The 25,540-nt window shown below is 39.5% G+C and overlaps 1 protein-coding gene across 3 annotated transcripts in view; it reads right to left on the reverse strand.

Moving 5' to 3' along the window:
- The window catches only part of TRANK1 (tetratricopeptide repeat and ankyrin repeat containing 1), a 51,968-nt gene that overhangs the window by 12,683 nt on the left and 13,745 nt on the right, over positions 1-25,540 (reverse strand). For 2 of the 3 annotated variants that reach the window (XM_064669842.1, XM_064669832.1), the window contains exons 4-18: positions 25,042-25,192; positions 23,419-23,537; positions 22,370-22,453; positions 19,030-19,168; positions 18,461-18,592; positions 16,797-16,964; positions 14,845-15,000; positions 14,216-14,467; positions 13,173-13,349; positions 8,903-11,767; positions 8,098-8,297; positions 7,495-7,632; positions 3,641-3,781; positions 2,866-3,022; positions 1,661-1,749 (exon numbers count right to left, since the gene is read on the reverse strand). In XM_064669842.1, coding sequence (XP_064525912.1) covers positions 1,661-1,749; positions 2,866-3,022; positions 3,641-3,781; positions 7,495-7,632; positions 8,098-8,297; positions 8,903-11,767; positions 13,173-13,349; positions 14,216-14,467; positions 14,845-15,000; positions 16,797-16,964; positions 18,461-18,592; positions 19,030-19,168; positions 22,370-22,453; positions 23,419-23,537; positions 25,042-25,192 — 4,968 coding nt within the window. Of the gene's footprint in view, positions 1-1,660; positions 1,750-2,865; positions 3,023-3,640; positions 3,782-7,494; positions 7,633-8,097; positions 8,298-8,902; positions 11,768-13,172; positions 13,350-14,215; positions 14,468-14,844; positions 15,001-15,132; positions 16,711-16,796; positions 16,965-18,460; positions 18,593-19,029; positions 19,169-22,369; positions 22,454-23,418; positions 23,538-25,041; positions 25,193-25,540 lie in introns of those variants that run through there. The other variant, XM_064669851.1, reaches the window with a different exon arrangement.

Raw genomic sequence — 25,540 nt, forward strand, 5'->3', positions numbered from 1 at the left:
GTGCCCAGCCCTCTAACTTATTGAGGTCTCTCTGCAGGGCCTCTCTATCAAGGGAGTCAGCAGCTCCTCTCAATTTAGTATCCTCATGGTTTAGTATCGCTGGCAAACTTACTTAATGTACATTTAATTCCTGTGTCCAAATCATTTATAAAAACATTAAAGAGCACTGGCCCTTAAATTGAGCCTTGGGGAATCCAGCTAGTGATTGGCCACCAGCTGGATATCACCCCATTTACTGTAATTCTTTGAGCCTGACTTGTCAGTCAATTTCCCACCTAATGTATTATGGACTTGTCTAGCTGTGAGCTGGATATTTCATCAAGAAGGACACTGTGAGAGACAGTACTAAAATCTTTGCTGAAACCAAAATATATCACAACTACTGGCTTCTCTTGGTCAACTAGATGGCTGACCTTATCATAAAAGGTGCTGAACAGCTTGAACTCTAATCAAGCTTTGGCCACACAAATTTTCTCCCTACAGTGACAGCATCTCTGTTATCCTCCCATGTCACCTCCCTTTGCTTCCAATGTCCATACACTTTCCCTTTTTGCTTAAGTTCTAGAAGAAGATTCCTGTTCAGCCAAGCCAGACTCTGCCCCACTTGCTTGACTTCTGATGCTTTGGAATCACTTGCTCCTGTACTCTTAAGAGATGGCTCTTAAGAAGCACCTAGCATTCACAGACCCCAAGATTTTCAAAAGCAAATTTCCAGGAAATTTTACTAATTAGATCCTTCAGCAGCCCAAAGTCTGCTACTCCCATATCCATGGTCAAATGTTTGTTGGATGGCTTTCTTCTATAGCCAAAAATTTGAAACTCAGTTACTTTGTGGCCACTGTGACCACGACAGACACAAATCACCACATGATAAGTCCCTCTCTGTTTACAAACAGTAAATGTAGGAGGGCACCCTTCCTAGTTGGCTCCCTTAGTACCTGCAGCCAATGGTTATCTTCTTCGATATGCTCCAGAAATTTCCTGGACCTGCTGATGTCCACTGTACGATATTCCCAGTTGATATCTGGGAAGTTAAAATCACCCATAAGGACAAGGGTAGTTGATCTATAGATATCCCTTATCTCCTTGTAGAATAATTAATTGGTGGTGTCGTCCTAGCTGTGTTTTGCTTCCATCCAATTAACTGTCATCCCATATCTGGACTTGTATTAACTACCAATTTAGGAAAAAAAAACCTGTCAAATCTCCATGTTCTTTAAAAAGGAAGGGAATGAACCCATCATTTTACTGCCCAAATTAATATACTTCCAAGAAATCCTTTCCTTCTCCTACACTATGTGGAATGATAACATCAAGAATATGGTTTAGATTCACAGATTTCAATCAATTCCAGTCGTTGCTAATAATTGTTTTTTTCCAACTGTCTTTCATTTGTGCATATTAAAATGTTTCCCCTCATTGGACTGCAAACTTTTGAGTAGTGAATTTAAGATTACAAACAATAGGCTTGTCCTCCCTGCTTATTTCTTGTAAGTAGTCTTGACAAGTACTCTGTAGAGACCTACACAAATCTCAAACTAAGACAAACTGCTACACAGCAACTGAAGGTTTATAGATGATTTTATAGATACAAAGAAAAAAAAAAAAAAGGTTTCAGAATAAACAAGAATCCTTATTTCAGATAAACATATGTTCCTACCTCCCAGAACTGGTGTTTAGCATAGTAGTCTCCCTGTGCAATCCATTCTTCTGGAGTTGAAGTTTTAACAAACATGCTGTCATCTAAGTCTACAAGGGCAAAGAGTAATTATTTTATGTTAAAACAGATAAACCACAGAAACCACGTATCATGTACCAAAACTAAGCATTAACATCTTTATAACGTTCCAAGCTCTATGATTTATGCTCACACCAGTAACAGTAATTATGAGTTAAATGTGTTTTATGTCTCTCAATCAGCACTGAAAATCAACAAGTTGGGTTTGGTTTTGAAAGACCATTAAAAATTATGCTTGTTTTTTGGACAAATCTTTGAGTAAACCCACTCTCTTTATAGAAAACAAATTATTTTAATTGATAAATCTCTTTTAGCTGGGATGGTTTTTCTGTAACAGCTTTTGTTACTGTGCAGGTGTGAGGCTATCATCCTGTTGTGTGAGGCTATCAGTGAGAACACAGCATCAAAACAAAAAACATAGTTTGCCTGGAGACTGGGCTGGTAAGGGGCTGAAACTGCATTAACACAGCAGAAAATGTGACTACAAATTAAACACTGAAACAGCTCAAAGCTATAAATATCTGCAGCTGTTCAACTCCATTGAGTTCTCCCTCCATAGCAGCTGGCTGAGTGGCAGCAATCTCCCTTTGAACAGAAAAGCCTCTCACGGTTACCCATTCAGGGTGAGAGATCCCTTACCCAACACCAGACACCAACGGGTCGGTAAATGACATTTTTGCATGTGTGTAACATTAAAGATATGTATAGCAAGCTTATGTGATAATTGTTGTATCCCATGCTAACTTTAAATGTAGTAAAAAACAGAGTATTGACCACCAATTCATCTGTACTTAATATTTTATATCTGAATTTACTAGTTAGAACTCAATAAACTAACTACAAGATCAGATCTGTCTGAGTGATCTCTGACTTTTCTCCTGTGACAGCAATGAAACTTATACTAATGAATTAGCAGTGAGTTATGCTTTAACATGTGCAACCGATTTTAGAGACAAAAGAATTAAGACCCACTGAAATAAGTGGAAATTTGCAAGGGCAGTTATCAGTGCATACTGTTAGAAGGACCAAGGAATTTAACTTTCTTTACTATACGGCCTAAAAGCAAGAAAGCATAAGTAGGCTGTCCTGTTTGACAGTCTTTTAAGAAAGTTTTAGGATAACTTTACCTTCATTTTCATCTGTTTTGACAACCTCAACAAATTTTCTTTTGATGAAATACTTAAAAGCTGGAGCCCGTTTATCACAGTCTTCATCAAAGATCCACAGATTTACCCTGGCTCTTGTAATGGCAGTATACAATTGCTTGAGTTCTCCATTCAGCATCTGAACCAGAACAAAAAAATAAAATAAAAGAAATGAAATGCCAGATGAGCTAAATTGTTAGAATGAAACAGACTTTGCAGTTATCAGAAAACAGATAATTTATACAGAATGCGTAATAAATAAGAAAGTGTCTTTGAGTAAGCAAGTCTAAATACTAAATATTGGATTTTACAATTACATAAGCCATTGTGCAGCTAACTTGCAAGCAACTACTGCCATAAATCTAGCAGCTGCACCATACAATCCTGAAAATATCTGACCCACTAGATTCTAAGAAGTTTCCTTAATTTCCAAGTAGTGACACCAATCGGAAAACAGACTACAGAAATAATAAATATTGACAAGCTGATTTGCTATTTGCTTTAACCACAGTTGCTCTTTAAATATACCTAAAAGTCTATGGCACAGGTTTTCTGCTGTTATCAAACTACATTTGCAAAAAACCTCTTAGCTTTTAAAATCAGTATTATATTATACAAATATGAACAACTACCAAAAAGGCACGGTAACCTCGATAAACATGAAACTACAGGATGAAAGTATTTAAGAAATTTGTCTGTTTCTAAGATGTAAGAATTTAACTTGTCCTTCCTATTCCCAATGTTACGAAAAACTCACCTTGTACATTTCTACATTAAAAGGAGATTTTTTCTGCACACCGGCAGCATCCTCTAATGGTATTTCATTTAGCAAGTTGCTTCCCATTTGCACATCCGAATCAGGACTATAAGAAGATATTATCTTCCATTCTTTGCTAGCCTAAAATATCAAGAGAATGAGGTTTACTTGTATACAGTACCCACTACTGCCTACATTGTAAAAGATAAGGTTGTATGTTGTGACCAATCCATCTCTACAACTGAAGGCAGCTCAGAGGAGATAAGTGAGGAAAAAATTTTCTCATGGAAGAATGTAAAGAATAATCAACTTTCATCAAGAAAGCCAAACTTCATCTCAACACAATCTTTGTTTGAGATACTTGTCTGTACCAGGTGATCATCAAGGCATATACACAACTTCCCCTAAAATAGCTAGTAGAGAGTAACATCTTCCTGAGTTGCCAAGATAAAAGTGAAGACACGCCTCAGCCCAACAGAGTGTGTGAAAACTGAGCAACAAACAAAACCAACCTGGAAGAGTGCAACTGGTTTGAGCTGGCTTCAAGCTATATATTACTTCCCAGGGACTGGGGATGGCCAGCATCATGATGGCAAACCTAATGGGAATACATATAGGTATGTATGTATGTATGTATGTTTATAGGGACTGCTAAGTGGAATCACGTTTTTATTGTGATTCTGATGTACATTGCCATTGTTACACTATGCCTGCCTTGGGATTTCAGGATACTGCTGTATCACTTATAAATCCAAATCATATGCAATATTCAATATATCAAATAAGTAAAATTTGAAATTAAACATTAAAACCTCCTCGGGTGGACTATACATTTTCAGCTGAACACCCCTACAATGGATGGCCCATCCGTAGAAAAGATCAGGTACCCTCCCCCTGTATGAGGCTCAAGTTTTAGTCCTAGGGATGAGGATTTTCCTACAAAACCCAATACCACAACAGGCAAAGTCACTGAGGGGGGTGTGCTGATTTCAGGGCCAGGCAGATCCCTGCCAGCTCGGAGCAGGGTGAAAGGTAAATGGTGGTGGAATAACACGTACAAGTTGCCAACTGTCATGCTAAAATGTGCTAAGACGTGTTGGAGACATCTTGGCCTGCAGGTTAGGATGGGCAGCAACTAGGTCTCCTTGACTCTACAAGACTGACAAGCTCAGTGAGTTGCAGACCAGCTGGCCCACAACTCACCGCTCCTCATCACTTAGCACCAAGGAGACCTTGCTCCACCTGGAGCAAGAAGGATCCAGACAAATAGAGGCAAGTTGGTGCTGTCCTTTTTCTGGTGCACTAATAAGTCAGTTCTCTGAACAGGGACCAGATCATTCATCTTGGCAGGAAAAGGCAGCAGATTAACAAGAGGGAAATTCAGGACATCAGCTTTGGCATGCGAGTCATCAACAGTGCTTGGGTAAACCATGATGTGGTGAAGCCCATCAACAAAATACAGGGCTTGGAGTCATGGAAGTGGACCCACACTTATTCCATGCAGGCATATATTCTCGCCCTCGGGGTTCCCGAGCAAGACACTTGGTCATTCATTCAATTAATGTATTAAGCTTACTGTGTAATACTAGTAATCACTAATGCTCGTCTCAGCCAGGGCTGAAATGGCACCTGGCAACACATCCTCTAGGAAGAACACTCAGAGATGAGCAAAAAAACCACTCATGCAGAAAATCTAAAAAATCATGGTCTGAGAATATTGGACTCCAACATAGGGACACATGAGAAATATGCACATAAATATGCACAGATATGCTTAACTATAAGTTAAGTGTGGCAAAAGATCAGTGTTGTGCACTCTCATGCCATGTAACAAATGTCAGCTCCTGATAATACCATTCTGCAGGTTCCCAATCCCCTACAAAACTTAAAACTGTAACCTTAAAATTGTAAAAAACAGTACCTTAAAACTCTAAGTATATTCTAAGCTATGTTCATTTTTCCCCTTTTTGGTATTTAACTGAAATCCAATTAAATAGTGCCAGGTTTCTGGCACAAAATCAAAAAAATACTTGCAATAAGACTGAAACAATGTTTTTGCAATCTATATACTTCAGAGCTTTGAGCAACTCAATACAGGTTAACTATCTTCCTATGGGGAAAAGAAGTAGGAAACTTTTCTTTTAAAATGTATTTTGATGATGATGCATTTTGAAGTTAAGGTTGCAATAAATCATCTATCAAAACACTTCTAAGCCTGTCATAGATTGCAACATGACAACCAGCTAATGGTATCGGTTTGGTCAACAGCTTGCTAGGTTTTGGGGATTTGGTTTTTTTACCTTCTAGATTCTTCATTCAAATCTGCTTCCTGAAACAAGACTGTTCTTAAATCTCATTTTCAAGACAACTAAAAAGAAAACTCAATACATTACAAAATGCACACAGGCTCGTTGTTGTGTTTACAACAGTTCACAGATTCAACTTTCTTAAATTAGAAAACCTCAGGGTGAGCTGCTTTCCTGCCTGCTTGTTTAGTTGCTCAAATCAACTCAATTACTCATGACTCACCGGAACATGGAAGAATTGTATGAAAACTGTTCTCTAGGCCTGACATGCATTATTAGTCTAAGCTAAAATGCCCTATACAACTCACCTCTGTTAAACTGATTCTGCTAAATTCTGAAAAATGGCTTGTTGTTTTTCTGAGTACGACTTGCATCACCAAAACCAAATCAACTTTGAGAAATCTACCATGACAGCCAGTATTGTACTGCCCCCAAACTTCAGTAAGCCACAGTAAAGGTCATTTACTGCAAGCTCCTCCCTATGAGAAGCATCATATAACATTCACTAAACTCTATGAAGAGCCACCAGTAAACTGCCCTCAGTTTTCCTGCCGTTTTCATCTGTTGAAAACCACATCTGAGACACTGTTTTGAGGGCTAGAGGCAGAGGGCATCTGCAACACAGTTGTTCACACCGAATGTTTAATCGTAGAGCAACTCAGTCATAGGCACTCTCAAGTGTCTGCAGGCACGTTCAGTAATGCTGCTTACTTGACTGCCTTTAGGGGCAGGGCAGGAGGGTTCTGCGATGCTCCAGCAACAACAGCGAGGCTGCTGTAGTTGACAGCCCCTTGCAAAGGAGCCTCGCGGACTGCTCCCCTGACAGGTCTGGAGTTACAAGAAACCCTAGAGAGACAGGCTTTGAGCTCCCCAGAGAACAACAAATGGGGCAAAAGAACACAAAGCACAACATCTCCACGAAAGGAATTCTGTATCTGAGGCCATTCTATGGGCAATGACATCCACTCTAGGCTCTGAGACCTTTTCAAGTTTCCTGACAACTCCTGAGCTAGACCACAACGAGTTTTTTGGACCTAAGCTGTGGAAGGATACAGAGCATGCTCCTCCCCACCCCTCCAAATACATACACACACTATTTGATTCTAAACAATTGGTTTAGAATTTTATGATTATACAAAGCAGGAGTGTATAAAGTGCTTTTTTGGGACTTGGAACTCCAGTAAAGAATATGGGAGACTGATGGAGTGTCCTTCACCAACTGCTCTGACCTGAACTGGGAGCAGCCAGGAGAGACAGGATGTACGCTAGAGGAGTAGTCTTGGTACGCAGCAGAAGTGTGTGCGTGTGTGCACATGTGCAATGTTGTGTGTACCCCAAGGCTCTCCCTTATATTTTAACAGTCAACCTGAAGGAAAATGCAGGACTACGGGAACGAGATCTCGATTCATAAACCTCTGTTTTCTACTGTGAGGAAACCACACATCTTCAGAGAAAACAGGGAATCCTTCCCCAGCTGAAATGCTAATTAGACCACATGTAAAACTGACTTTAGAAAAAAATGAAGAAAAAGGAGTAAGAATTAAATACCTCTGAATCTGTGAAAAAGTTGTAAAGGAGTACATCATCAAATTCCAAGCCCTTTGCTTCATAAATTGTCAGTACAAGTGCCAAACTAAGTTCCTCAGGTATCTTCTCCTTCGCAGTTTCATTTGCTACCAATACCACCTGCCACAAAATACAGGAAAAAAAACATATTAGGAAGCAAAAAAAAAAAAAGCTAACAGTTTTACAACAAAATCAGGCAAACATGTCACAATAATGCAAGAGCCTTCTCAAAACCCGACAACATTTAACACAGACATTTCAGCACACGCCACAAAAGAGGTCACAAAACTGCCATTAGAGATTGACAAATGTGTGGCATGTGCAGACAGTTTTAGATCTGGTGTAAGAAAATTTGGAGTTATAAAGAAACAGGATAGACAATACCTGATGACAAATAAAAAAGAACAGAAAGAGTCAGACATATAAGAAGAAACAGAAACCAACACAATAAAGGTTTCTAAGTTTAAAAAGCATAATTTATCAGTGAGACAAAGGCTTAAAAAAGAAAGTTGTGGGCAGTCCATGCAGAATTATTATTTAGAAACAGAGGTGGAAGAATCTGCAAAAAGCCTAAGAAAAGCAAACCTGATGTGCTCCAAATTCAATCGGTTGTGTTTTCCTTTTGTTGCCCCTCAGCAGAATCGCTAGGTCACTAACGCTGCAGGACTCCAAGACCGTAGGTTTTGGTCCATCAAAGAGACCACGATCCTGAGGAAGCCGATCAAAAGATTCTGGAAAATAATGCTGGAGCAAATCAACCACTCCGGATGCCAAACGGAGAATACCTTCAAAAAGCAGAATTCAGATTTTAAGGTTCAGCCTGTTTCAAATTCTCTCACAAACACAAACTGAAATCAATTTTTAAAAGAACTTTGAAATCAAGACATATCATGACAAAAACATTAGTCAGAAAAGACAGAAGCTGTAAGGTCCACTCTATGTTTCTGCCATTTTGAGTGGACCTCATTTTTGGGCCTGTAAAGATCAGAAAGCATGCTACAAAGGCTTGGCAGAATTCCCAAAAAATGAAGGCCATTAGTGAGAAACACGTAAGAAAAGCAGAGCAGCACACCAATGCTGCAAAGTCTAGTGCTTTGGGGATGGGACAATAGATGTAGGAACATTTGTTAAATTTTCCTTCAAACAAGTAGAGCCAAAACATGCAGTAAGCATGGGTGTTCAAAAAAACGACACTTTTAAAAACGTTCATTCTTGGTTCCCCAGTGGAGATGTCACAATACAGAGTTGACATATCAGAAAAAGCTGCCCATCAGATCTGCTAAAAAAACAGGCCACACAGAGATGCTTTGAATTGGCCAGTAGAAAACTTCAATCATTAGTGACATATGAAGAGCACAGGCTCAGCTCATAAATAAATTTGTTACTCTACCTGAATGGGACCTGTAGTTCTGGTACAACTGATATATCCTTTTTGGTTTTCTAACACGCTGCTTCTTGTTCGCGGAGCTCTTGCTTGCGTAATGAAACAGTGACCTCAGGTCACTAAAACGAAAAGCAACTCCTTTCATTATGCTCTGGGCAGTGTCACCAGTTAGAAACATGGCATTAGGGTCATTGATGCATTTCATTAACAGTGCTAGCTCGGCTTGCGTGAAATCCTGTATCTCATCACCATAAAATTCATGGATGGACCATGGCAGCTCCCTGAGCTTTGAAAGTCGTTGAGATAAATTATATAGCAAATCTTCTTCATCAAAGTAACCTCCCTGTGATAATATCTGCTGATAAAGACAAAAGAGATGATAGATTTCACTCCTGTCTTCCGTGAAGTTCGGTGATCTCTTTCGGCCTAGCTTTTTGTACTTCTCCTCACTAAGCTTGCCTCCAAAGCAACTCAGTGCCTCAAAAGAGCCTTTCAGAAAAGATTTTATTTCTTTCCAAACCAATGCTGGATTGTACAAGCTTTTACCTTTTATCATTTTTGGCCATATTTCCTTTGCAAATACATCATAAGTCACAAAAGTCCAATGATCGCTTTCCCTAGAGTTCGCATCTGCAGCTCCTCCATCATCACCATGTTCTGCTTCAAGGTTACCTTCTTCATCCTCGTCCTGCCAATTTGGTATGACCGAGTCTTCCTGAGGACTCCAACCAACAATGATTCTTTTAAGACTTCCATCTTCATTTCTTGGAAAAAATGGGTCGGGCATGGATGCATCCAGTAACAACAACAACTGCTTGGAGGTGACAAACAGTGGAAAATTTTCATCTTTAATGTCTTGTAGTTTGTGAATATTTGGCTCCAGAGGCTTGAAGTGACTGGTTACCTTGGAAGACTTGCTAAGTTCAATGAAATTCTTCTGAACTTCTTGGCATAAGACAGGATTTTTTGTTACAAAGATCTGGTGCAGGTGCTCCAGCTTGTTTGATGCTTCTGTGCTACACGTTTGGTCTTCTTCATGGTCATCACATGAATTCATTTCTGTACCAGCTGTGCCTGAGGGAACCTTTTCATTTTCACTGTCCCGGTCTTGCTCGTCCTTCACCTGTTCCTCACTCGAATCATCATTGTCTTGTTTTATTTCACCCTCTTCCTTCCCTAAACTGGCTTTTTCAAACTCACTGCACTGTCTTTGCTGCCATGTCTGCCTCTCCAGCAGAGGTCCATTTGCCAAGGTGGATTTTTCCCAGTATGAATAGAATTTCTTCCAAAGCCTATACAAGCAGCAAGTCGTCTTCCCTGTCCCACTTCGCCCAATTAAAATGATTGGTTCCATGGGCTTTGGATTGAGATCAATTACTGCATACTCCAACTCCCCAACTCGGAAAGGGTATTCAACAGAAGTCTGCACATCATTTATAATGTTAAGCGCCATGTTAGTACTGAAACTGTGAAATTTTATTATATTGTACTCCAATTCGGCTGCACTGGCTGGAGGGAAATACTCAGGCATGGTATATTCTTTTGATTTTTCTGCCGCTGTGTCTTCAACATAACAACGTGGAACACGCTTCTCTGTTGTCACACTGTGGTTCTGATGTCCTTCATTTATACACTTCAGCTTTTTCCTCAAGATGCAGGATAAACCACGATTGTAGGAAATACATATATTTTCTAAGGCACGGTCCAGCTTGCCGTGGTCAAGAACAATGGCCCAAATTCTAATTATTTCTGTGTAAACTCTACCTGATTTTTCTGGAAGACTTTTCGTCTGTTCTGTCTCCATGATCTTTTCTGGACTCTCGCTACAACGAGGAGAAAAGTCAATCGCAAGTTCCCAAAGCATTCTTGCACCTTTGTCCAATTTGGCTTCATACAGCCGGATATTAGCTTTCAGGTGTTTCAGTGGCTTCTGAAGGCCCCTAGTCCATTCCCCGTTGCCAAGCTGCTTAATTGTCCTTATAGTTTTAGTTTTCAGATCATGAGGCACAGCTTTGCTGCTCAAAGTCTTCAGCATTTCAGGAGTGCACTCTATTTCCCAGGTCATGTTATCAAACTCCTGCTCATGTGCCTCAATATCCAGACTCTCCTCCTCTTCTTCCTTCTCTCCATTAGGCAGGGCCATATTAAATTCCCCTGCTCCGTTCTTTTTCTCCCAATCATGCCTTTTTCCTTCAGGATAAGCTATGCTTCCACAAGATTGCAAGGAACTTCTTCCCTCCTCCAAACTAGTCTGAGCTGCAGGTGGCTTTTGTACTAGGGGATGATCCTTTCTCAGCGTGTCGCCCACTTTCAGTTGCTGAATTAAAGTTGTGATTGCCTGCACTAGACTTTCCTGCAGTGTTAAAGGGCTATTTATTCCTTCTGTTTTCTGCTTTGCCAACTGACCTTTTTTTGTTTTTATAGAACACGGGGGTTTTAAATCATTAGGCATTACATTGCCAGATGGTGTTTTTAATGAGGACCCGGATGAAGAATGCCTTGTGCTCTTTGACTGTGAAGTCTCAGAGGCTGGAACAGGCTTAGATGTTTTACCCAACTGCCCTGCTCTATCTTGCCGGTGCTTCTTTCTCTCCAGTGCAGCATTATTCCAGGCAAGTAGCAGTGGGTCACTTTTTTTAATTCTATGCCTCACATCTCTTCCAGATTTGTTTTTTATATTAAAATTAATGTCGAATTTTGCCAATGACTCTGTTATTCTCTTAGTCTGCTTTGAAAATCCTCTCTGAAAAACAATATGCATCACTGTATTTCCATTCTCATCTTGTATGTTTGGATTAAGATATGGAAAGTCAGAAGGTCTTGAAGCAAAGAGATCAAGTAGATAGTTCAGGATGTTTAAACCAGTGCCATCTGAAAGCAGGAAAACAAATACAAAAAGAAATCACTTGCTTTACAAGGATGCATTGTATGCCAACAATATTTTTTTTTCCTGCAGCTAGTGAATTAAAATCTATTTACTGTCAAAAGAAAAACAAAATCATGTTTGTAAAACATGGTTATTTGAAATGGCTCAAAACTGAGCTCTCCTAAGGTTCAGGGAAAACAATACAATGGCAGCAAAGCTTTAGAAATCCCTAGTGCTGTAACTTCTTCCCATAGCATTAGTCAATTACACTCCTTTTTAACCTTTGGGTACAGACAGATTTGTTCACTTTCCAACATGAGCCCTGACTGCTATCAAAGGAATGCCGGCGACTGGTCATCTGGACAAGCAGCAGCAGCTCTAGGTACTGCTCTGGGGTCATTTGGTTCACTTAATTATGGCACCCAGAAGTAACCTGCTGAGGATAACTTTGTTTCACTAAAATAACTCGCAGGAAATCCCAATTATTTCCTGATATTTGAGGTCCCTAAAGCAACTTCCTACAAAATAAGGTTAGTCACCTCCCTGGGGGGAAAAAATATATATACATATATATCTATTCTACAGCTTTCTGGATTTCATCCAAATAATATATGTGATTTAAATGAGACAATTTATGTGAAACATTTCTTTTCTAGCTGTAAAATAGTGACAATGAAAATCACTGTAAAGAAATCCAACCTTAAAAACTTTACACAGTGAAAAATACTTAAGATATTCTCATTAGACTTAATCTTTTGATTTAAAATTTACAACTGGCACTAGCTATGCTTTTAATCTCTCTAAACCGATTCACTGAAATGTGTTTAAAAATTAATAAATTCAGTATTTTTAATTATTTTCATTCTCCAGCTCAAAAAATGCATTTTTTTCGTAATTTAAAATCAAACCTGACTTCAGGGCTTAATTTGACAGTTTATCTTACTTTCTTGTATTTTTATGTAAGCCCTAGAGTCCTTTCATTCAGTTCTCCCCTAAACAACACTTTGCTGATTTATGACTGAACAAAAACCTTTGTTTCTTCCTAGATACTTCCAGTTTACTTCATTCCCACCTAGTCCACATTTTACAGGGTTTCAAAGAGGAGTCTTCCTTTCTTGATTAAACACAAGTATATTCACAAAATAGTAACTGACAGAGACACTGCAGTTGTTTGATTCCACCATGTCACCTGAGCTGCCATTACCTCCTCATAGTCCCAGACACTGGAACCAGAGAGCAGAACACATCAGCTTAACAAAGACTGGTGTGTATCCTCTGGCCTGCAAACTTTGGGGGCTGAGTGAGACAGTCAAACATCCTGATCTCCTGCCTCTGCTAGCACATCTGTAAACAGCAGCAGTGGGCTGGATAGGTAAGAAATGGGGATGTTTACAACAGCAAAAGCCTTACCTCTATTATTGAAACAGATGGAAACTGCAGCATGCAAAGGAGTATCTCCTTGTGTAACAGAGAGATTCTGAGGATCTGCACCTTTGGTCAGCAGCAAATACACCAGTTCAAAATAGTTCTTTTTGAGGCATATTTGCAGTGGAATTTCAGAGTTGGTTGCAATCCCATCTGGCAAAGCTGGAGTGAAGGACAGGAAAATATCAGGGGTTAAATCTGATATGCCAGATCTGCTAATTACAGAAAGTTTTGAACAGATGAAGGCATGCATATGCTGATTGCCAAGCAGGTGACAGTTTGGGGTTTTTTGTTAGTTTTTAACATGTATCTGTTAAACATTTTTTGACAAAGAAAAATCTTCATAATCTCCTCTTCCCATTAAGCTGAGCAACCAGTTCTCCTGTTGTGACAGGAAGACATAAAGGCCAGAACATATCTTCTTCAAGCCAGTCAGTCACTGACTGAAATAAGAAGCATCCTTGCACCTCTGGCATTCACAAGGCTTCATCAGGACTATGTGTCCATAACTTAAAGTTAGCATCAAGCTATAAGATTCAGTGAAAAATGACAGAGTAATCCTAGGAATAACCTCATGCAAAACAAGAAGAATGATGATGTCTACACTAGTTAAAAAAAGAAAGACATGTGGTCATGCCTTTGAAACCAATGAAGTAGTCAGTTACTTGCAACAGCAGACTGAATCAGAGACTGTAGCTAACAGTTTCTACCAGGACAATATTGTGGCTGAAGACAGAGAAATCAAGAAATCAAAAGAAGCTACAAGCAAAGGAGCAACAATAATCTTTGACCTTTTACCAACCCTAACAAACCAATTTCATTTGACTAACATCTTCTACCCATGCAGCCTTACTAGCTTCCCATACGGCAGATGTAGCCAATGCACAGCACTCCAACGTACTGCTGCACTTATGCAGAGTCGCGAAAAAAAAACACATGTTGGTATTTCTGAGACCTAATGTTGCTCCCAACATGTCAAATAACATACTAGATCTTTTATAGTACATTAATATTGCACTGGTTTTCACCTCCCAGTTCAAGCAAGCATCTTATGAGGTGCACTTGCGTATCCGATCTTTCACACTGTTGGATAATGTTGCCGATGTCAACATCTGGAAGACTGCAGTTTTTGAAGAGTCCTCCACCGGCTGGCTTTTCCCCATTGGCTTTCCCTGTTAGTAGCAGCAAAACTTTATGCCACATTTGCTTCTCCAGCAACTGTTTTATGAAGCTGTTAGCACAGGCATGGGAGATGTTGCATGGGATTTCTTCAGGGATTTCTGCAAGACAGTCAAGACAACACAACTCACTCAAAGCCATATAATGACATCCATTTCACTGTAAATTAGTTTCAGAATAATTAATTCATTAAATTCAAAGCAAAGAACAGCAAAATGCATCTTTCCATCCTTATGTTGTCAACCAAGTAAGTTTGAACATTCTGATGCACCATGCTGAATTTTTGTGCACATTCCAGTGATTCTAAGTGCAAAAAACCAACTGTAAATATAATTAAAAGCACATCATTCCAGTAATAACAGTTGCAGAAACAGAGAAGAGAAGGAAGGGTAAAAGGACAAAAAGCATGTGTTAGCATCAAACACATTTTTCACAGTAATTAAGTTTTGTGAAAGGGAGAAATGTGAACTCACTGTACCTTCCAAAGAAGACAGTAGTTTCAGAAATCGCTTAACAGCACCTTCCTTCAATACATTTTTATTATGTGCTCCATTTTCAAACCTGTAGAACTGGACAAACTGTTCCACAACATCCCGGAGAGAATCTGTAGCAGCTATGGCACTTTCTTTCCCCCCTGCAAAACATTACAGAAATTGAAAACCCATTTCCTTGATGGCATGTTTTCAGGGCAAGACTGCAATGCATTACATCTCAGGGCTCTAAGAAACCTGTAGTGGCAGATTAAAATCAGACGGCTGAAACTTACTGCCAATGCCAGTCCTGTGATGGATTTCTCATCCCAAAGTATATTTGATACTTTCATCCAATACACTCTTGTCCTGGCTTTGCCTGGGACAGTGTTATTTTTCTTCTTAGTAGCTGGTACAGTGCCATTCTTTGGATATAGGATGAGGATAAGGTTGATAACACACTGATGTTTTGGCTGTGAGCAGTGCTTACCCTGTAACAAAGCCTTCTCAGTGTCCCATGCTCTGCCATTGAACAGGTGCACAAGAAGATGGGAGGGAACACGGCCAGGACAGCTGACTTGAACTGGCCACAGGAATATTCCATACCCCACACAATGCCATGTTCAGTACATAAACTGGGGGGAATTGGCTATGAGGGGCCCATCACTGCTTGGGGACAGGCTGGGCATCAGTTAGTGGGGTGTGAGCAATGCTACTGTGCAACACTTGTGTTTCTTGTGTTTTATTCCTTTCTCCTTGTCATCATTTTTAATACTACTACTACTAATTTACTTTCTTTCAATTATTGAACTGTTCTTATCTCAATGCACCATGGGAGAGAGGGGGAAGTGAGCAAGCAGCTGAATGGTACTTAGTTGCCAGCTGAGGTAAAACTATGACACTCTTTACCATAATACCCTAGACTGAAAACTGTAATAGTTTTAAAGTTGATCTGTACAAAAGCAGGAAAATGCTGCCTCACAATTATATCACTGTTCAGAATTTAGAGTAGATGACTAAACCCAGTAATGTTTTCAGTATATAGTTTTAGTCAGATGACCTGAGCTTGTCTGATTCCTCAGCGCCATTTACAAAATACAGCCATAAAATAATTTGTCCTCTTAGAAGAAAAAAACAAAACCAAAAAATTCCATCAGACCAAAATGATATCTACAAGATTAAGAGATACTTATGTAATGGGCAATAGCAGATTTTTAAATGATGTCCCAATAAATGCCCTTAAATAAACACTGAAAGACTTGGCCTGGATTTCCTAAAAGGTTTGAGGAATTTAGCTACATCAAAGACCAAACAAAACAGTAGCTTTACCCCATAGGACAAAAGAGACAGACAATGTTAGTCATCTTTTTAGCAAAAGAGACTAACCTTAGATTGTTAGCTATAAAGATGGGGCTTATTCTCCAGCCTCTCATTTGCAGTAAGCATGGAAAACTCTCGCAGGTTGTGCATTGCAAAAAAAAACCCACCCAAAATCTGGCCACAAAAGACAGGCTGAGCTACCTGAAACACCAACCAAAGTGATTACTGCCACATGGGTAGTGGTGTTAACCCCTAACCGAGAACCACTATGCTAAAACCTTCTCCAGAGCAGAGATCTCCGCAGCAAAGAAAAAGAAACTGTGGGAATTTGTCTGCCAGGAGCCCTAAGACGCAAGCACAATGAAACCCAGTTTTCCAGTAAACTTACATGCAACGCACACATGAAAACTGAGATGGAACCTAAAAACTTTGCTTTATGCCAAGTTCGATCTGAACAGTTAGACAGCAGTTGCCTTCAGGCAAGGACAAAATATTCAATTTTGACTGGTAGGAGATCACGGTGACAACTCATAGGAGAAGTTACATAAAACCCACCCACTATTACCAATTCAAAATAAAACAATTTTGTACCTAAAGGATATAATTTTAAAACAGGAAAAGCACATAGTGCCTGTAGTACCTGTCTGTTTCTCAGAGGAAGTGTGTTTCTCAATGTGCTTGCTGACTTGTCTTACAGCATCAAAGTTTTTGTTCTTTTTCAAGATATCTATGACATATCTTGACCGTGCATCTGGAAAAGTGGGATCAACCCCAAAATTCAGGAGCATGATCACATCTTCTGTTTGGCCTAAGAAAACACATGAATAAAAATTAGAGGAAGAATAATTCACATCGTTCAGCGGTCTTGTTCTGTTTTCCTTTTTATTTTTAATTTCCTGGCACAATTTCTAGCCTATTTTTAATTTAAAAGATTTCAATTTTTCCAGTGTCGTAAGAATGAGGCATTGAAAGGTGACTTGATAAACCAGAATATTTCACACATTCAGGCATAAATATACACAGGTAGGCACTGAGTTTCTTTCCTGTGAAACATAAACCACGATTTTCTTGGAAATAAACTTTGTAACTAAGATGTCTACTTTGACTAAAAGTATAATTGTCTTCAACAGAAACTGCTATCCTCTGTAGCATTGCACTACAAGTATTACACATTACACATAAGCACAATAAATATGATGGTGATTTAAAGCCTTGACATCATATCTAATATTCTGGAAGACTACATGCTCACTTCTTAGTATGCCACAATGTACTACTAGGGGAAGCTTTACAGATGCCTGTACTTCTCTTGCCTCAAAGAGGCACATTTGCTAGTAGTCATGCCCTCAGAACAGCTGGGAGAGCACAGGAGCACCAAATCACCAAGTCATGCAGGAGAAAACTGAGCAACGGTGAGCAAATAAGTGTTAGACCACCACCCTTGGCACACCACCACAGGACTTGAAGATCTTGGAGGTCTTTTTCAGCCTCAGTGATTCTATGATATATAATGTTCAGAATGAATAGCTAAAAAGAAATAAACTTTAATAAATACATATTAACATATGTAATCTCTCTATAATAAATACTATATGAATATTATTAAATAAACCTTAATTTAAGGAAAAATAAATTTATACAGATACACAGTCTCTTCTACAAATGTGTAAGTCATTTAGCAGCAGATGGAACTGCTGCAAAAGATGTGTTACACCTTTCCAGAAAATGAAATTATTTAGATATAGGTTATGCACATTTCATTCACACTATTAAAGCAAACCACCAGAATGTCACTGCATGCAATGACCCACAAGTCTGGTGTTATCTTGGCATTGATGTTGTTTCCCATTGCCACCTAGTGAGCAGAGTAAAAAATACAAGGAAAAAAGCCAGGTTAACATAAAAGAAATCCCACAGAAAATGTGAAGGAAAGCATCCTGTTTTCCTCCTCTGACAATGTACACTACTACTTCGGTCTTAAATTTTCACCTATTTTAAGGACACATCAAACTTTAAAAGGTAACTTCTAAGATTCTAAAAACTGCAGCATACTTGTGGGAAAATCCTAATCAGTCAAACCAAAGAGCAAAGGAAATTGTCAGACATCAGGTACGCAATTTTGAAAAGGAATTGTTGAAATGTTTAAATATTACTTGTTATTACAAAGTCTACCTTCAGATACTTTCTCATTTTCTTCCTTCGCATGAAACAGTAAACACCAAGGTCTGAAACTTTCTTCCATTATTGATTGTTTAATATGAAAACAAAGCAACACACACACACAAACAAAAAAATTGTACTTACTGCTTTTCTGGGAATATTCATTGGAAGAGGCCACAATATGCAGGAGGGTATGTCCATCTCTGTCTTGCTGGTTGATCCTATCCTTCAAGTCTGGCCTCTGAGTCAATAACCACCTGAAGAGATGGTTATTTGCTGAAATGAAAGAAAAACACACATAAATAGATTAGCGTTTTTTTCTCCTATGAAATGGCAAGATGCGAATCTAAGGTTGACTCATGACCCTTTCACAGACATAGAAACTGCTGCTCCACACTGAGATGGCAGGATGAAATGCTGTTCTTTTGTCAAAGTTGATATATTCTGCTTACAAAAGACCCATATCAAACTACACTTTTGCTTCAAATCACAGAAGAGAACAACTATAATAGGTTTCCACCACTATCAGGCACAGATGATCAAAGAGAGTGTTTAAAACATTTCTAAAATAGTGCTTTACTGGCACATGCAAGATTATACTTAATAATCTGACCTGAGTTGTTGTGAATATTTTTTTAATTTAAAAAAGCTCTAAGTGTCAGTTCTCTAAGGAAAGCCACCACTGGTTTATTTTAGCTGCAGATGTCACTCACTTGCTTTGATACACAGTCTGATAACAGCATGCAGCGGATACACTCCAATGGATTCAGCTTTTGCCCCAATGGAAATTAGCCACTTGACTAACTCCACTAGTCCTTGCACCTTCTCACCATGACCATACAACTCAGAAGTCTGACAACAAAGAGAACAATTACAACACATTATTTTTACATACACAAAAGGCATTTCCTTTTTAATTCTATTTCCATGTTTTTATGACAAGATTCAGTGGAACAATAACAAGCTATATCCATTGTAAAATGAAACTATTTCATAGACTTTCATAGCATGGCTTGGGTCAGAAGGGACAATAAAGATCATCTAGTTCCAACCCCCAATAGGCAGGGTCACCTTTCACTAGACCAGGTTGCTCACAGTTCCATTCAACCTTGCCTTGAATGCCTCCAGGGATTAGGCATCCACAACTCCTCCTGGCAACCTGTTCCAGTGCTTGACCACCCTCTGAGTAAAGAATTTCTTCCGGGTATCTAATGTAAACCTACTCCTTTTCAGTCTGCAGCCATTCCCCCTTGTCCTGTCACTACATGCTCTTGCAAAAGCCTCTCTCCATCTCTCCTGTAGGCTCCCTTCAGGTATTGGAAGGCTGCAATTAGGTCAACCCAAAGTCTTCTCTTTTCCAGGCTGAACAATCTCAATTCTCTCAGCCTTTCCTCATAGCAGAGGTGCTCCATTCCTCTAATCATTTTGGGTGGCCCTCTTCTGGACTCACTCTGACAGGTTGATGCCAGAAATAGTGTGGCCAGCAGGACTAGGGAAGTGATTGTCCCACTGTACTTGGCACTGGTGAGGCTGCACCTTGAATCCTGTGTTCAGTTTTGAAACTCTCACTACAAGAAGGACATTGAGCTGCAGGAGCGTATCCAGAGAAGGGCAAGGGAGCTGGGGCAGCATCTGGAGCACAAGTGTGATGAGGAGCAGCTGAAGGAGCTGGGGTTGTTTTAGCCTGGAGAAAACAAGGCTCACGAGGGACGTCACTGCTCTCTACAACCATCTGAAGGGAGGTTGTGCGAGATGGAGGTTGGTCTCTTCTGCTGTGTCCCAAGTGAAAGGAGAGAAAACAGCCTTAAGTTGCACCAAGGGAGGTTCAGACTAGATACTAGGAAAAAAAATTTCACTGAAAGAGTGGTCAGGCATTGGAACAAGTTGCCCAGGGAGGTGAAAGTCTTCAAGAGGCATCTGGGTGTGGCACTTGGGAAATGGTTTAGGGGTGATTCTGGTTGTGCTGAGTTGATCTTGAAGATCTCTTCCAACCTTGAGGATTCTAGGATTCTGTGAAAGCACACAGCCTGAGCAGAAGACAGCTGAACTGAAAACAGATGTTCTAGCAAGGGTTTAATGAACATAAAGCATAGTCTACAAGGGGCACAGCAATATAAGGTACTCTGGAGGTGTCCAGAGGAGGGTCAGATGGAAATTGAGACAATATGCCAGAAGGATCAGGACATGAAGAGGTGGTCAGAAACAGTGTTCAGACATAATTTCTGCATTTGTGCCTGTCATCTTTATAAATAGTAGTCTTCACACATGCTTTCAACATCCACAAATAAATCTTTTTTTTTTCATACCTCATGCCAAATTTTGACTGGCAAGAATTACTGCTTGTGAACAGTTAAAAAAAAAAATCAAAATACAACAAATTACAGGGAGATTGTAGTGGCAGCAGGGGAAGTCTGAGTTCTCAGAAAGCCACATTTTCTAATTTTCACAAAAGAGAAGCACTGCTTAGGGATTTTTCATCTCGATTCTTTCAGTCTTCCATGTGTACAACAAACCCACTAGAATAGGTAAGACTTGTGGGGTCAATTCAACAACAAAGGACATGCTATTTTGTAAAGGCAACCCATGTTTCTCCTCCTCTCTCAAAGAAGTATTTTGCTTTGCTTGCCTAGGAAGGAAAATATTTTACTAAGACACTCTACATGCATCTTCTATTGTGTTGCCATGCTTTATTGCCAGTGTGAGGAGTTACTCTGTTGGCACTAACACAGCACACCTCTGGCTAATCATATCTAAGACATGCTTGTATATATCCATCCACTAACTCTTCTGCTATCACTAAAAATAAGCCTATGAGAGATGTTGATTTATATCCTTTGCACTGCCCTTATTTTTCAGAATTGCTTCTGCTCACTGTGTCAGGCACCTAACTGAAATAGCCCCAATTTGAAATTATTTTGACAGAAGTACCACCAGCACCGTAACAGCCAAACGGCAAATTCTGGCATATTCCATCAATATACCTTAAACCTTAATTTGCCAACCAGTAAATGCCAAGCAAAGGTACTGAGTAGCCTACAGTTAACATCTTCTAAAGTTTCTGTCAGGAAAATCACAGTGCTGTAAGAAATCTAGAAATTCTTTACTGCGATGCAGTGAGGCACTGGAACAGGCTGCCCAGAGAAGCTGTGGATGTCCCATTCCTGGCAGTGTTCAAAGCCAGACTGGACAGGACTTTGAGCAAACTGGTCTAGTGGCAGGTGACCCTGACCATGGCAGGTTGGAACCAGATGATCTTTAATGACCCTTCCAACCCAAATCATTCTATGATTCCATGATAAAGCCTAAGGAATTTCTCAATGAATGTGCAACCATATCTTTTAAAAGTAGGTTACCTACAACAGAACTATACTTAATTAACATACACACAAAGAAACGAAAGAATAAACCCAAAAAATGCTTATACAGAGAAGAATTTTTTAGTAGTCTGTAAGAAATGTTTTACTTAACTGCAACTGAAATAGGCTGGGCAACCACTGTGTGGTGAGAGAGACATGCTTTGTGAGATGCCTTTAGAGAGAAAGTTTAGCAGTTGCTGCGTAGATGTAAAGCATCCTACCAAAAATGTTGTGTGTTGAGGGAAAGAAAAATTCCAGCACTGCACCCAGATCAGCTCCCTGTGATTATACTCAATACCATGAAGCAGCCCAGAGACAGGCTAGCGAAGTACAAAAATATCCTAGCCCATATCCTAAGTTCCTCTCATTGGAAAGTATACCCAATTTAACTGATATCAGACATCTTTCAGTATTAAATTGTCAAGTTAGAAGTGTGACATAGATACCTTGCTGTATTTGAGAGAAAAATGTCTTCTTTTGATCAAATAAAAGGAAATAGTAAATTACATACAGAAATTAACCAAGTTGGAGGTTTTAAAATTTTCAAAGGAAAAGAAACAAAATATTTAGCATGATAATATAACATCCATATATTTTTCATTTTATTTTTCTTGCACACAAGATGGAAAATCTCTCACTAAACTAAATAGAAAGAAAAGATACAGACACAAGGAAAAAAGAGAGAATACTACTTTACCTCAAAGAGATTCTTCAGAGATACCTGGTTGACTCTGAGATTACTGGGCAACTTTTCCTTCTCAGACAGCAACAACAGACAAGACTGAAAAAAACCCCACATTAGTGATCTTATAAGCACACTTAGAAACTCTGCCTCATCAGATCTTGCAGGGAAGCAAACACTGGCTAACAACATTTCGGATCTTTTTGTAATATTTTAAGAGATTACTGAATCTCCTTTTCTAATTTTCAACTGAATTAATGTAATACACAGTGGAATGTGGGAAGCTATGACCAATGAAAGTTTTCCTCCCCCTCTTCCACCTCTGGTTCTTGCAGGGCTGTTTCTCTCACTCTTTCCCCCTCACTCTGCCAGGCAGGTATTTGCCTTTCTTAAAACACACTTTCCCTGTGCCACCTCCACCTTGGCTGCAGGGGCTCAACCATGCCCTGGAATAGGGTCATTGGAGTGGCTGGAAGCAGGGTAGCCCTGGTCGCTCCTCACCAGGGCCCTGCAGCCTGGGCTGCCAGCACCTCACCATCAACATCCAATACAGGTAAAATTGTGACAATGATCAATTTTTTCCATAGTCTCTAGAGAAAATAGGATTAAAATAATTTCAGATGATTTGCCTTCGGACTTTTCTAAATGATCTGGTTTTGTTTAACAACCATGTACTTCCACCAAGATGCTCCTTGTTTGTGGGTCTTTCACAGACAATTTCAAAAATCCTACTTGTGACCCAAAAGGAAAAGTAAAAGGGGCTACAAATACTCTTGAGGGTTTTTCCCCTCTCAAATTTCAAGAATAATGACTCTAGATGGCACCATAAGACAGACAACAGCAAGAGACAAGCAGGATTTCATCCCCATTGCATCCCTTCCAGAAATGAATTTCAGAAATTATTTACCACTAAAAGCATTTTTCAAGTCGTAAGAATCAAGACATTTGAACCAGGCAGCAACATATACTCACTGTTTTGGCTTTCAAAGGTAACATAAGCTTATGTTGAAGAGGTAAGACGAGCACCCACCACACAGAGGGAGGTGACACGGTGACAGACTTACCCTCCACTTCCCTTTCTGGGCCAGCCTTTCTATCACCGCTTGCCAAACCAGTGCATCAAATCTTGCACTGAAAACATATTCATATGCAGGACGAAAAGTTGGTGGAAAGATTCGTTCATCTGCAAGCATAAGCAATTGAGTAAACTATTTGGTATACAGAGCACTTCAAAAGTTGGAGTCTCCAACTAAACTATGTCATTGCACAGTGATGATTTTAGCACTGATTAATACCCAAGGGAATGCCAAATGGGGGATTAAATAACCCTGATCACCCAAATGATACAGCATCTTGTTATCAGTGGCCAGACCTCATTAAACAAGGAGAAAAAAATTAATCCCTGCCCTCAAGAAACACCTCGAAACCCCAAGACTTTGTGAACCTCATGGCAGTTCTTCCACTTGTGGGTCAATGAGCTATGGATGCTGCTAAAAATAATCAAGGTCCTAAACACATGGCTACAAGCTCAAGGAAAGGCAGTAGGGGCACAACCCTAAATCTCCTGGCATGCTTGCAGGCCCATTAGACAAAGTCTGTTAAACAGACAAAAAAGCAAGCAGAGGAGAGACTTAGGAGATGGCAAGGAGACACAGGGTAGACATAGCTCAAAAAAAACCCACACAGTGCCACAAAAAGGCCACATTCCCTCTTTTCATTGCTGTCCAATACTAGCTGAAGAAAAGTCCCTCACACTGGAATACACTGCACTGAAAACTCAAGTTTAAACTGCATATCTTCTATTTTCAAATATATCTAGCTAAAAGAAAAGCAGAGTGGTCTGGACAAAACTCACTAAATGCCTCAGGGGTCTGGTGCTCCAAATTTCCTGTCTTGTTTCCCTGACCCTGAATTTTGACCTTTTCTAACTACTTCACAATTGACATGTTCCTGTGATATCTGAGATTTGAGATGCAACAAGAACTAATAGTTTTTGCAGTGGAATGTACCACAAAAACTACATATCGTTGAGCCAAGTGATTTAAAGGGACCAATCAAGCAAGGTGAGGAAACAATGAAGAAGGGAACTGAAGCAGCCGAACAGGCAGCACTGGGTTGATGTATAACCAAGGGTATTGTCTTAAAGAAGGTCATAAGGCAATCACTTCGAACTTTAGGGACTTGAGACACAGACAACCACTAGAGACCCCCAGTGAAGCCCCTCAGAGACCTTGTAGGGATATGTATATATGCTAGAAAGTGCTGGGAAATGTCATGAATGTATAACAGGAAGGCAGGGAATGAAAAATGAATAATCATATAATGCCAACGTATCAGCTGTAGCAAAGATAGCTCTGTGTGCACTTTAAGCAAACTGATTCCCAGGGTACAATGCCTGGCTTCTAAAACTCACAAACTGTGTCTCAGAGGTTTCTTTTCAGAGCCAATTTTAGGCAGCACCTGTGAGACAACGCTACCCCCTGCACAGTGTTTTGCAATTGTTGGCATCTGCTGTATACAAACTGGACCAAGTTCAGCACATCCTCAACATATTCGTAACCCTCAAACAGATCTGAGGCAGTGAAAGACCAAAGGAATGATTTCATGAAAGACATCCTATCAAGGATTTGTGTTGTCATCACTACTGAAAGGTTCTTAGAAAAATTAAGATCTTAATTTGAGCTTACCATTGACACTTATGAAGATTCCCGCTACAAAATCAGCAATTTGAGTTCGATCTCCAGAAGAATTCAGGAGAACCAAACCTTTATGAAACATAGAAACTGCATTGTAAGAGTTTGATAACATGATGAATGACTGGCCAGCTCTATAATAAGCCTGAAAAAAAGGAGAACAAAAGACAATTGTTGGGAAAATATTCAGAGATCTTTACTACAAAACAAAATGTTGCAATTTTTTTCTAAATTCTCTGTTATAAAATGACATGTTGTACTATTTCTACAGCTTCTTATACACAGATACAAACAAAAAAGTGCAATCAGCTATTCTATTCTAATCCCTTGAAGTTCACAATATGCTACTGATATCATCACAGATACTAAGAGCGATAAAGGCTGGAATACAAAACTTGGAAAATAATTACAGGATGAAAGATACACTTTTAGCAACTGTATTTTAACCTCCTCTGGACAAGATTTTTTTTTGTCACAAAGCCCAGAATATATA

This window comes from Pseudopipra pipra, chromosome 1 (genome assembly GCF_036250125.1).
Source record: "Pseudopipra pipra isolate bDixPip1 chromosome 1, bDixPip1.hap1, whole genome shotgun sequence".
In the NCBI taxonomy this organism is placed as follows: Eukaryota; Metazoa; Chordata; class Aves; order Passeriformes; family Pipridae; genus Pseudopipra; species Pseudopipra pipra.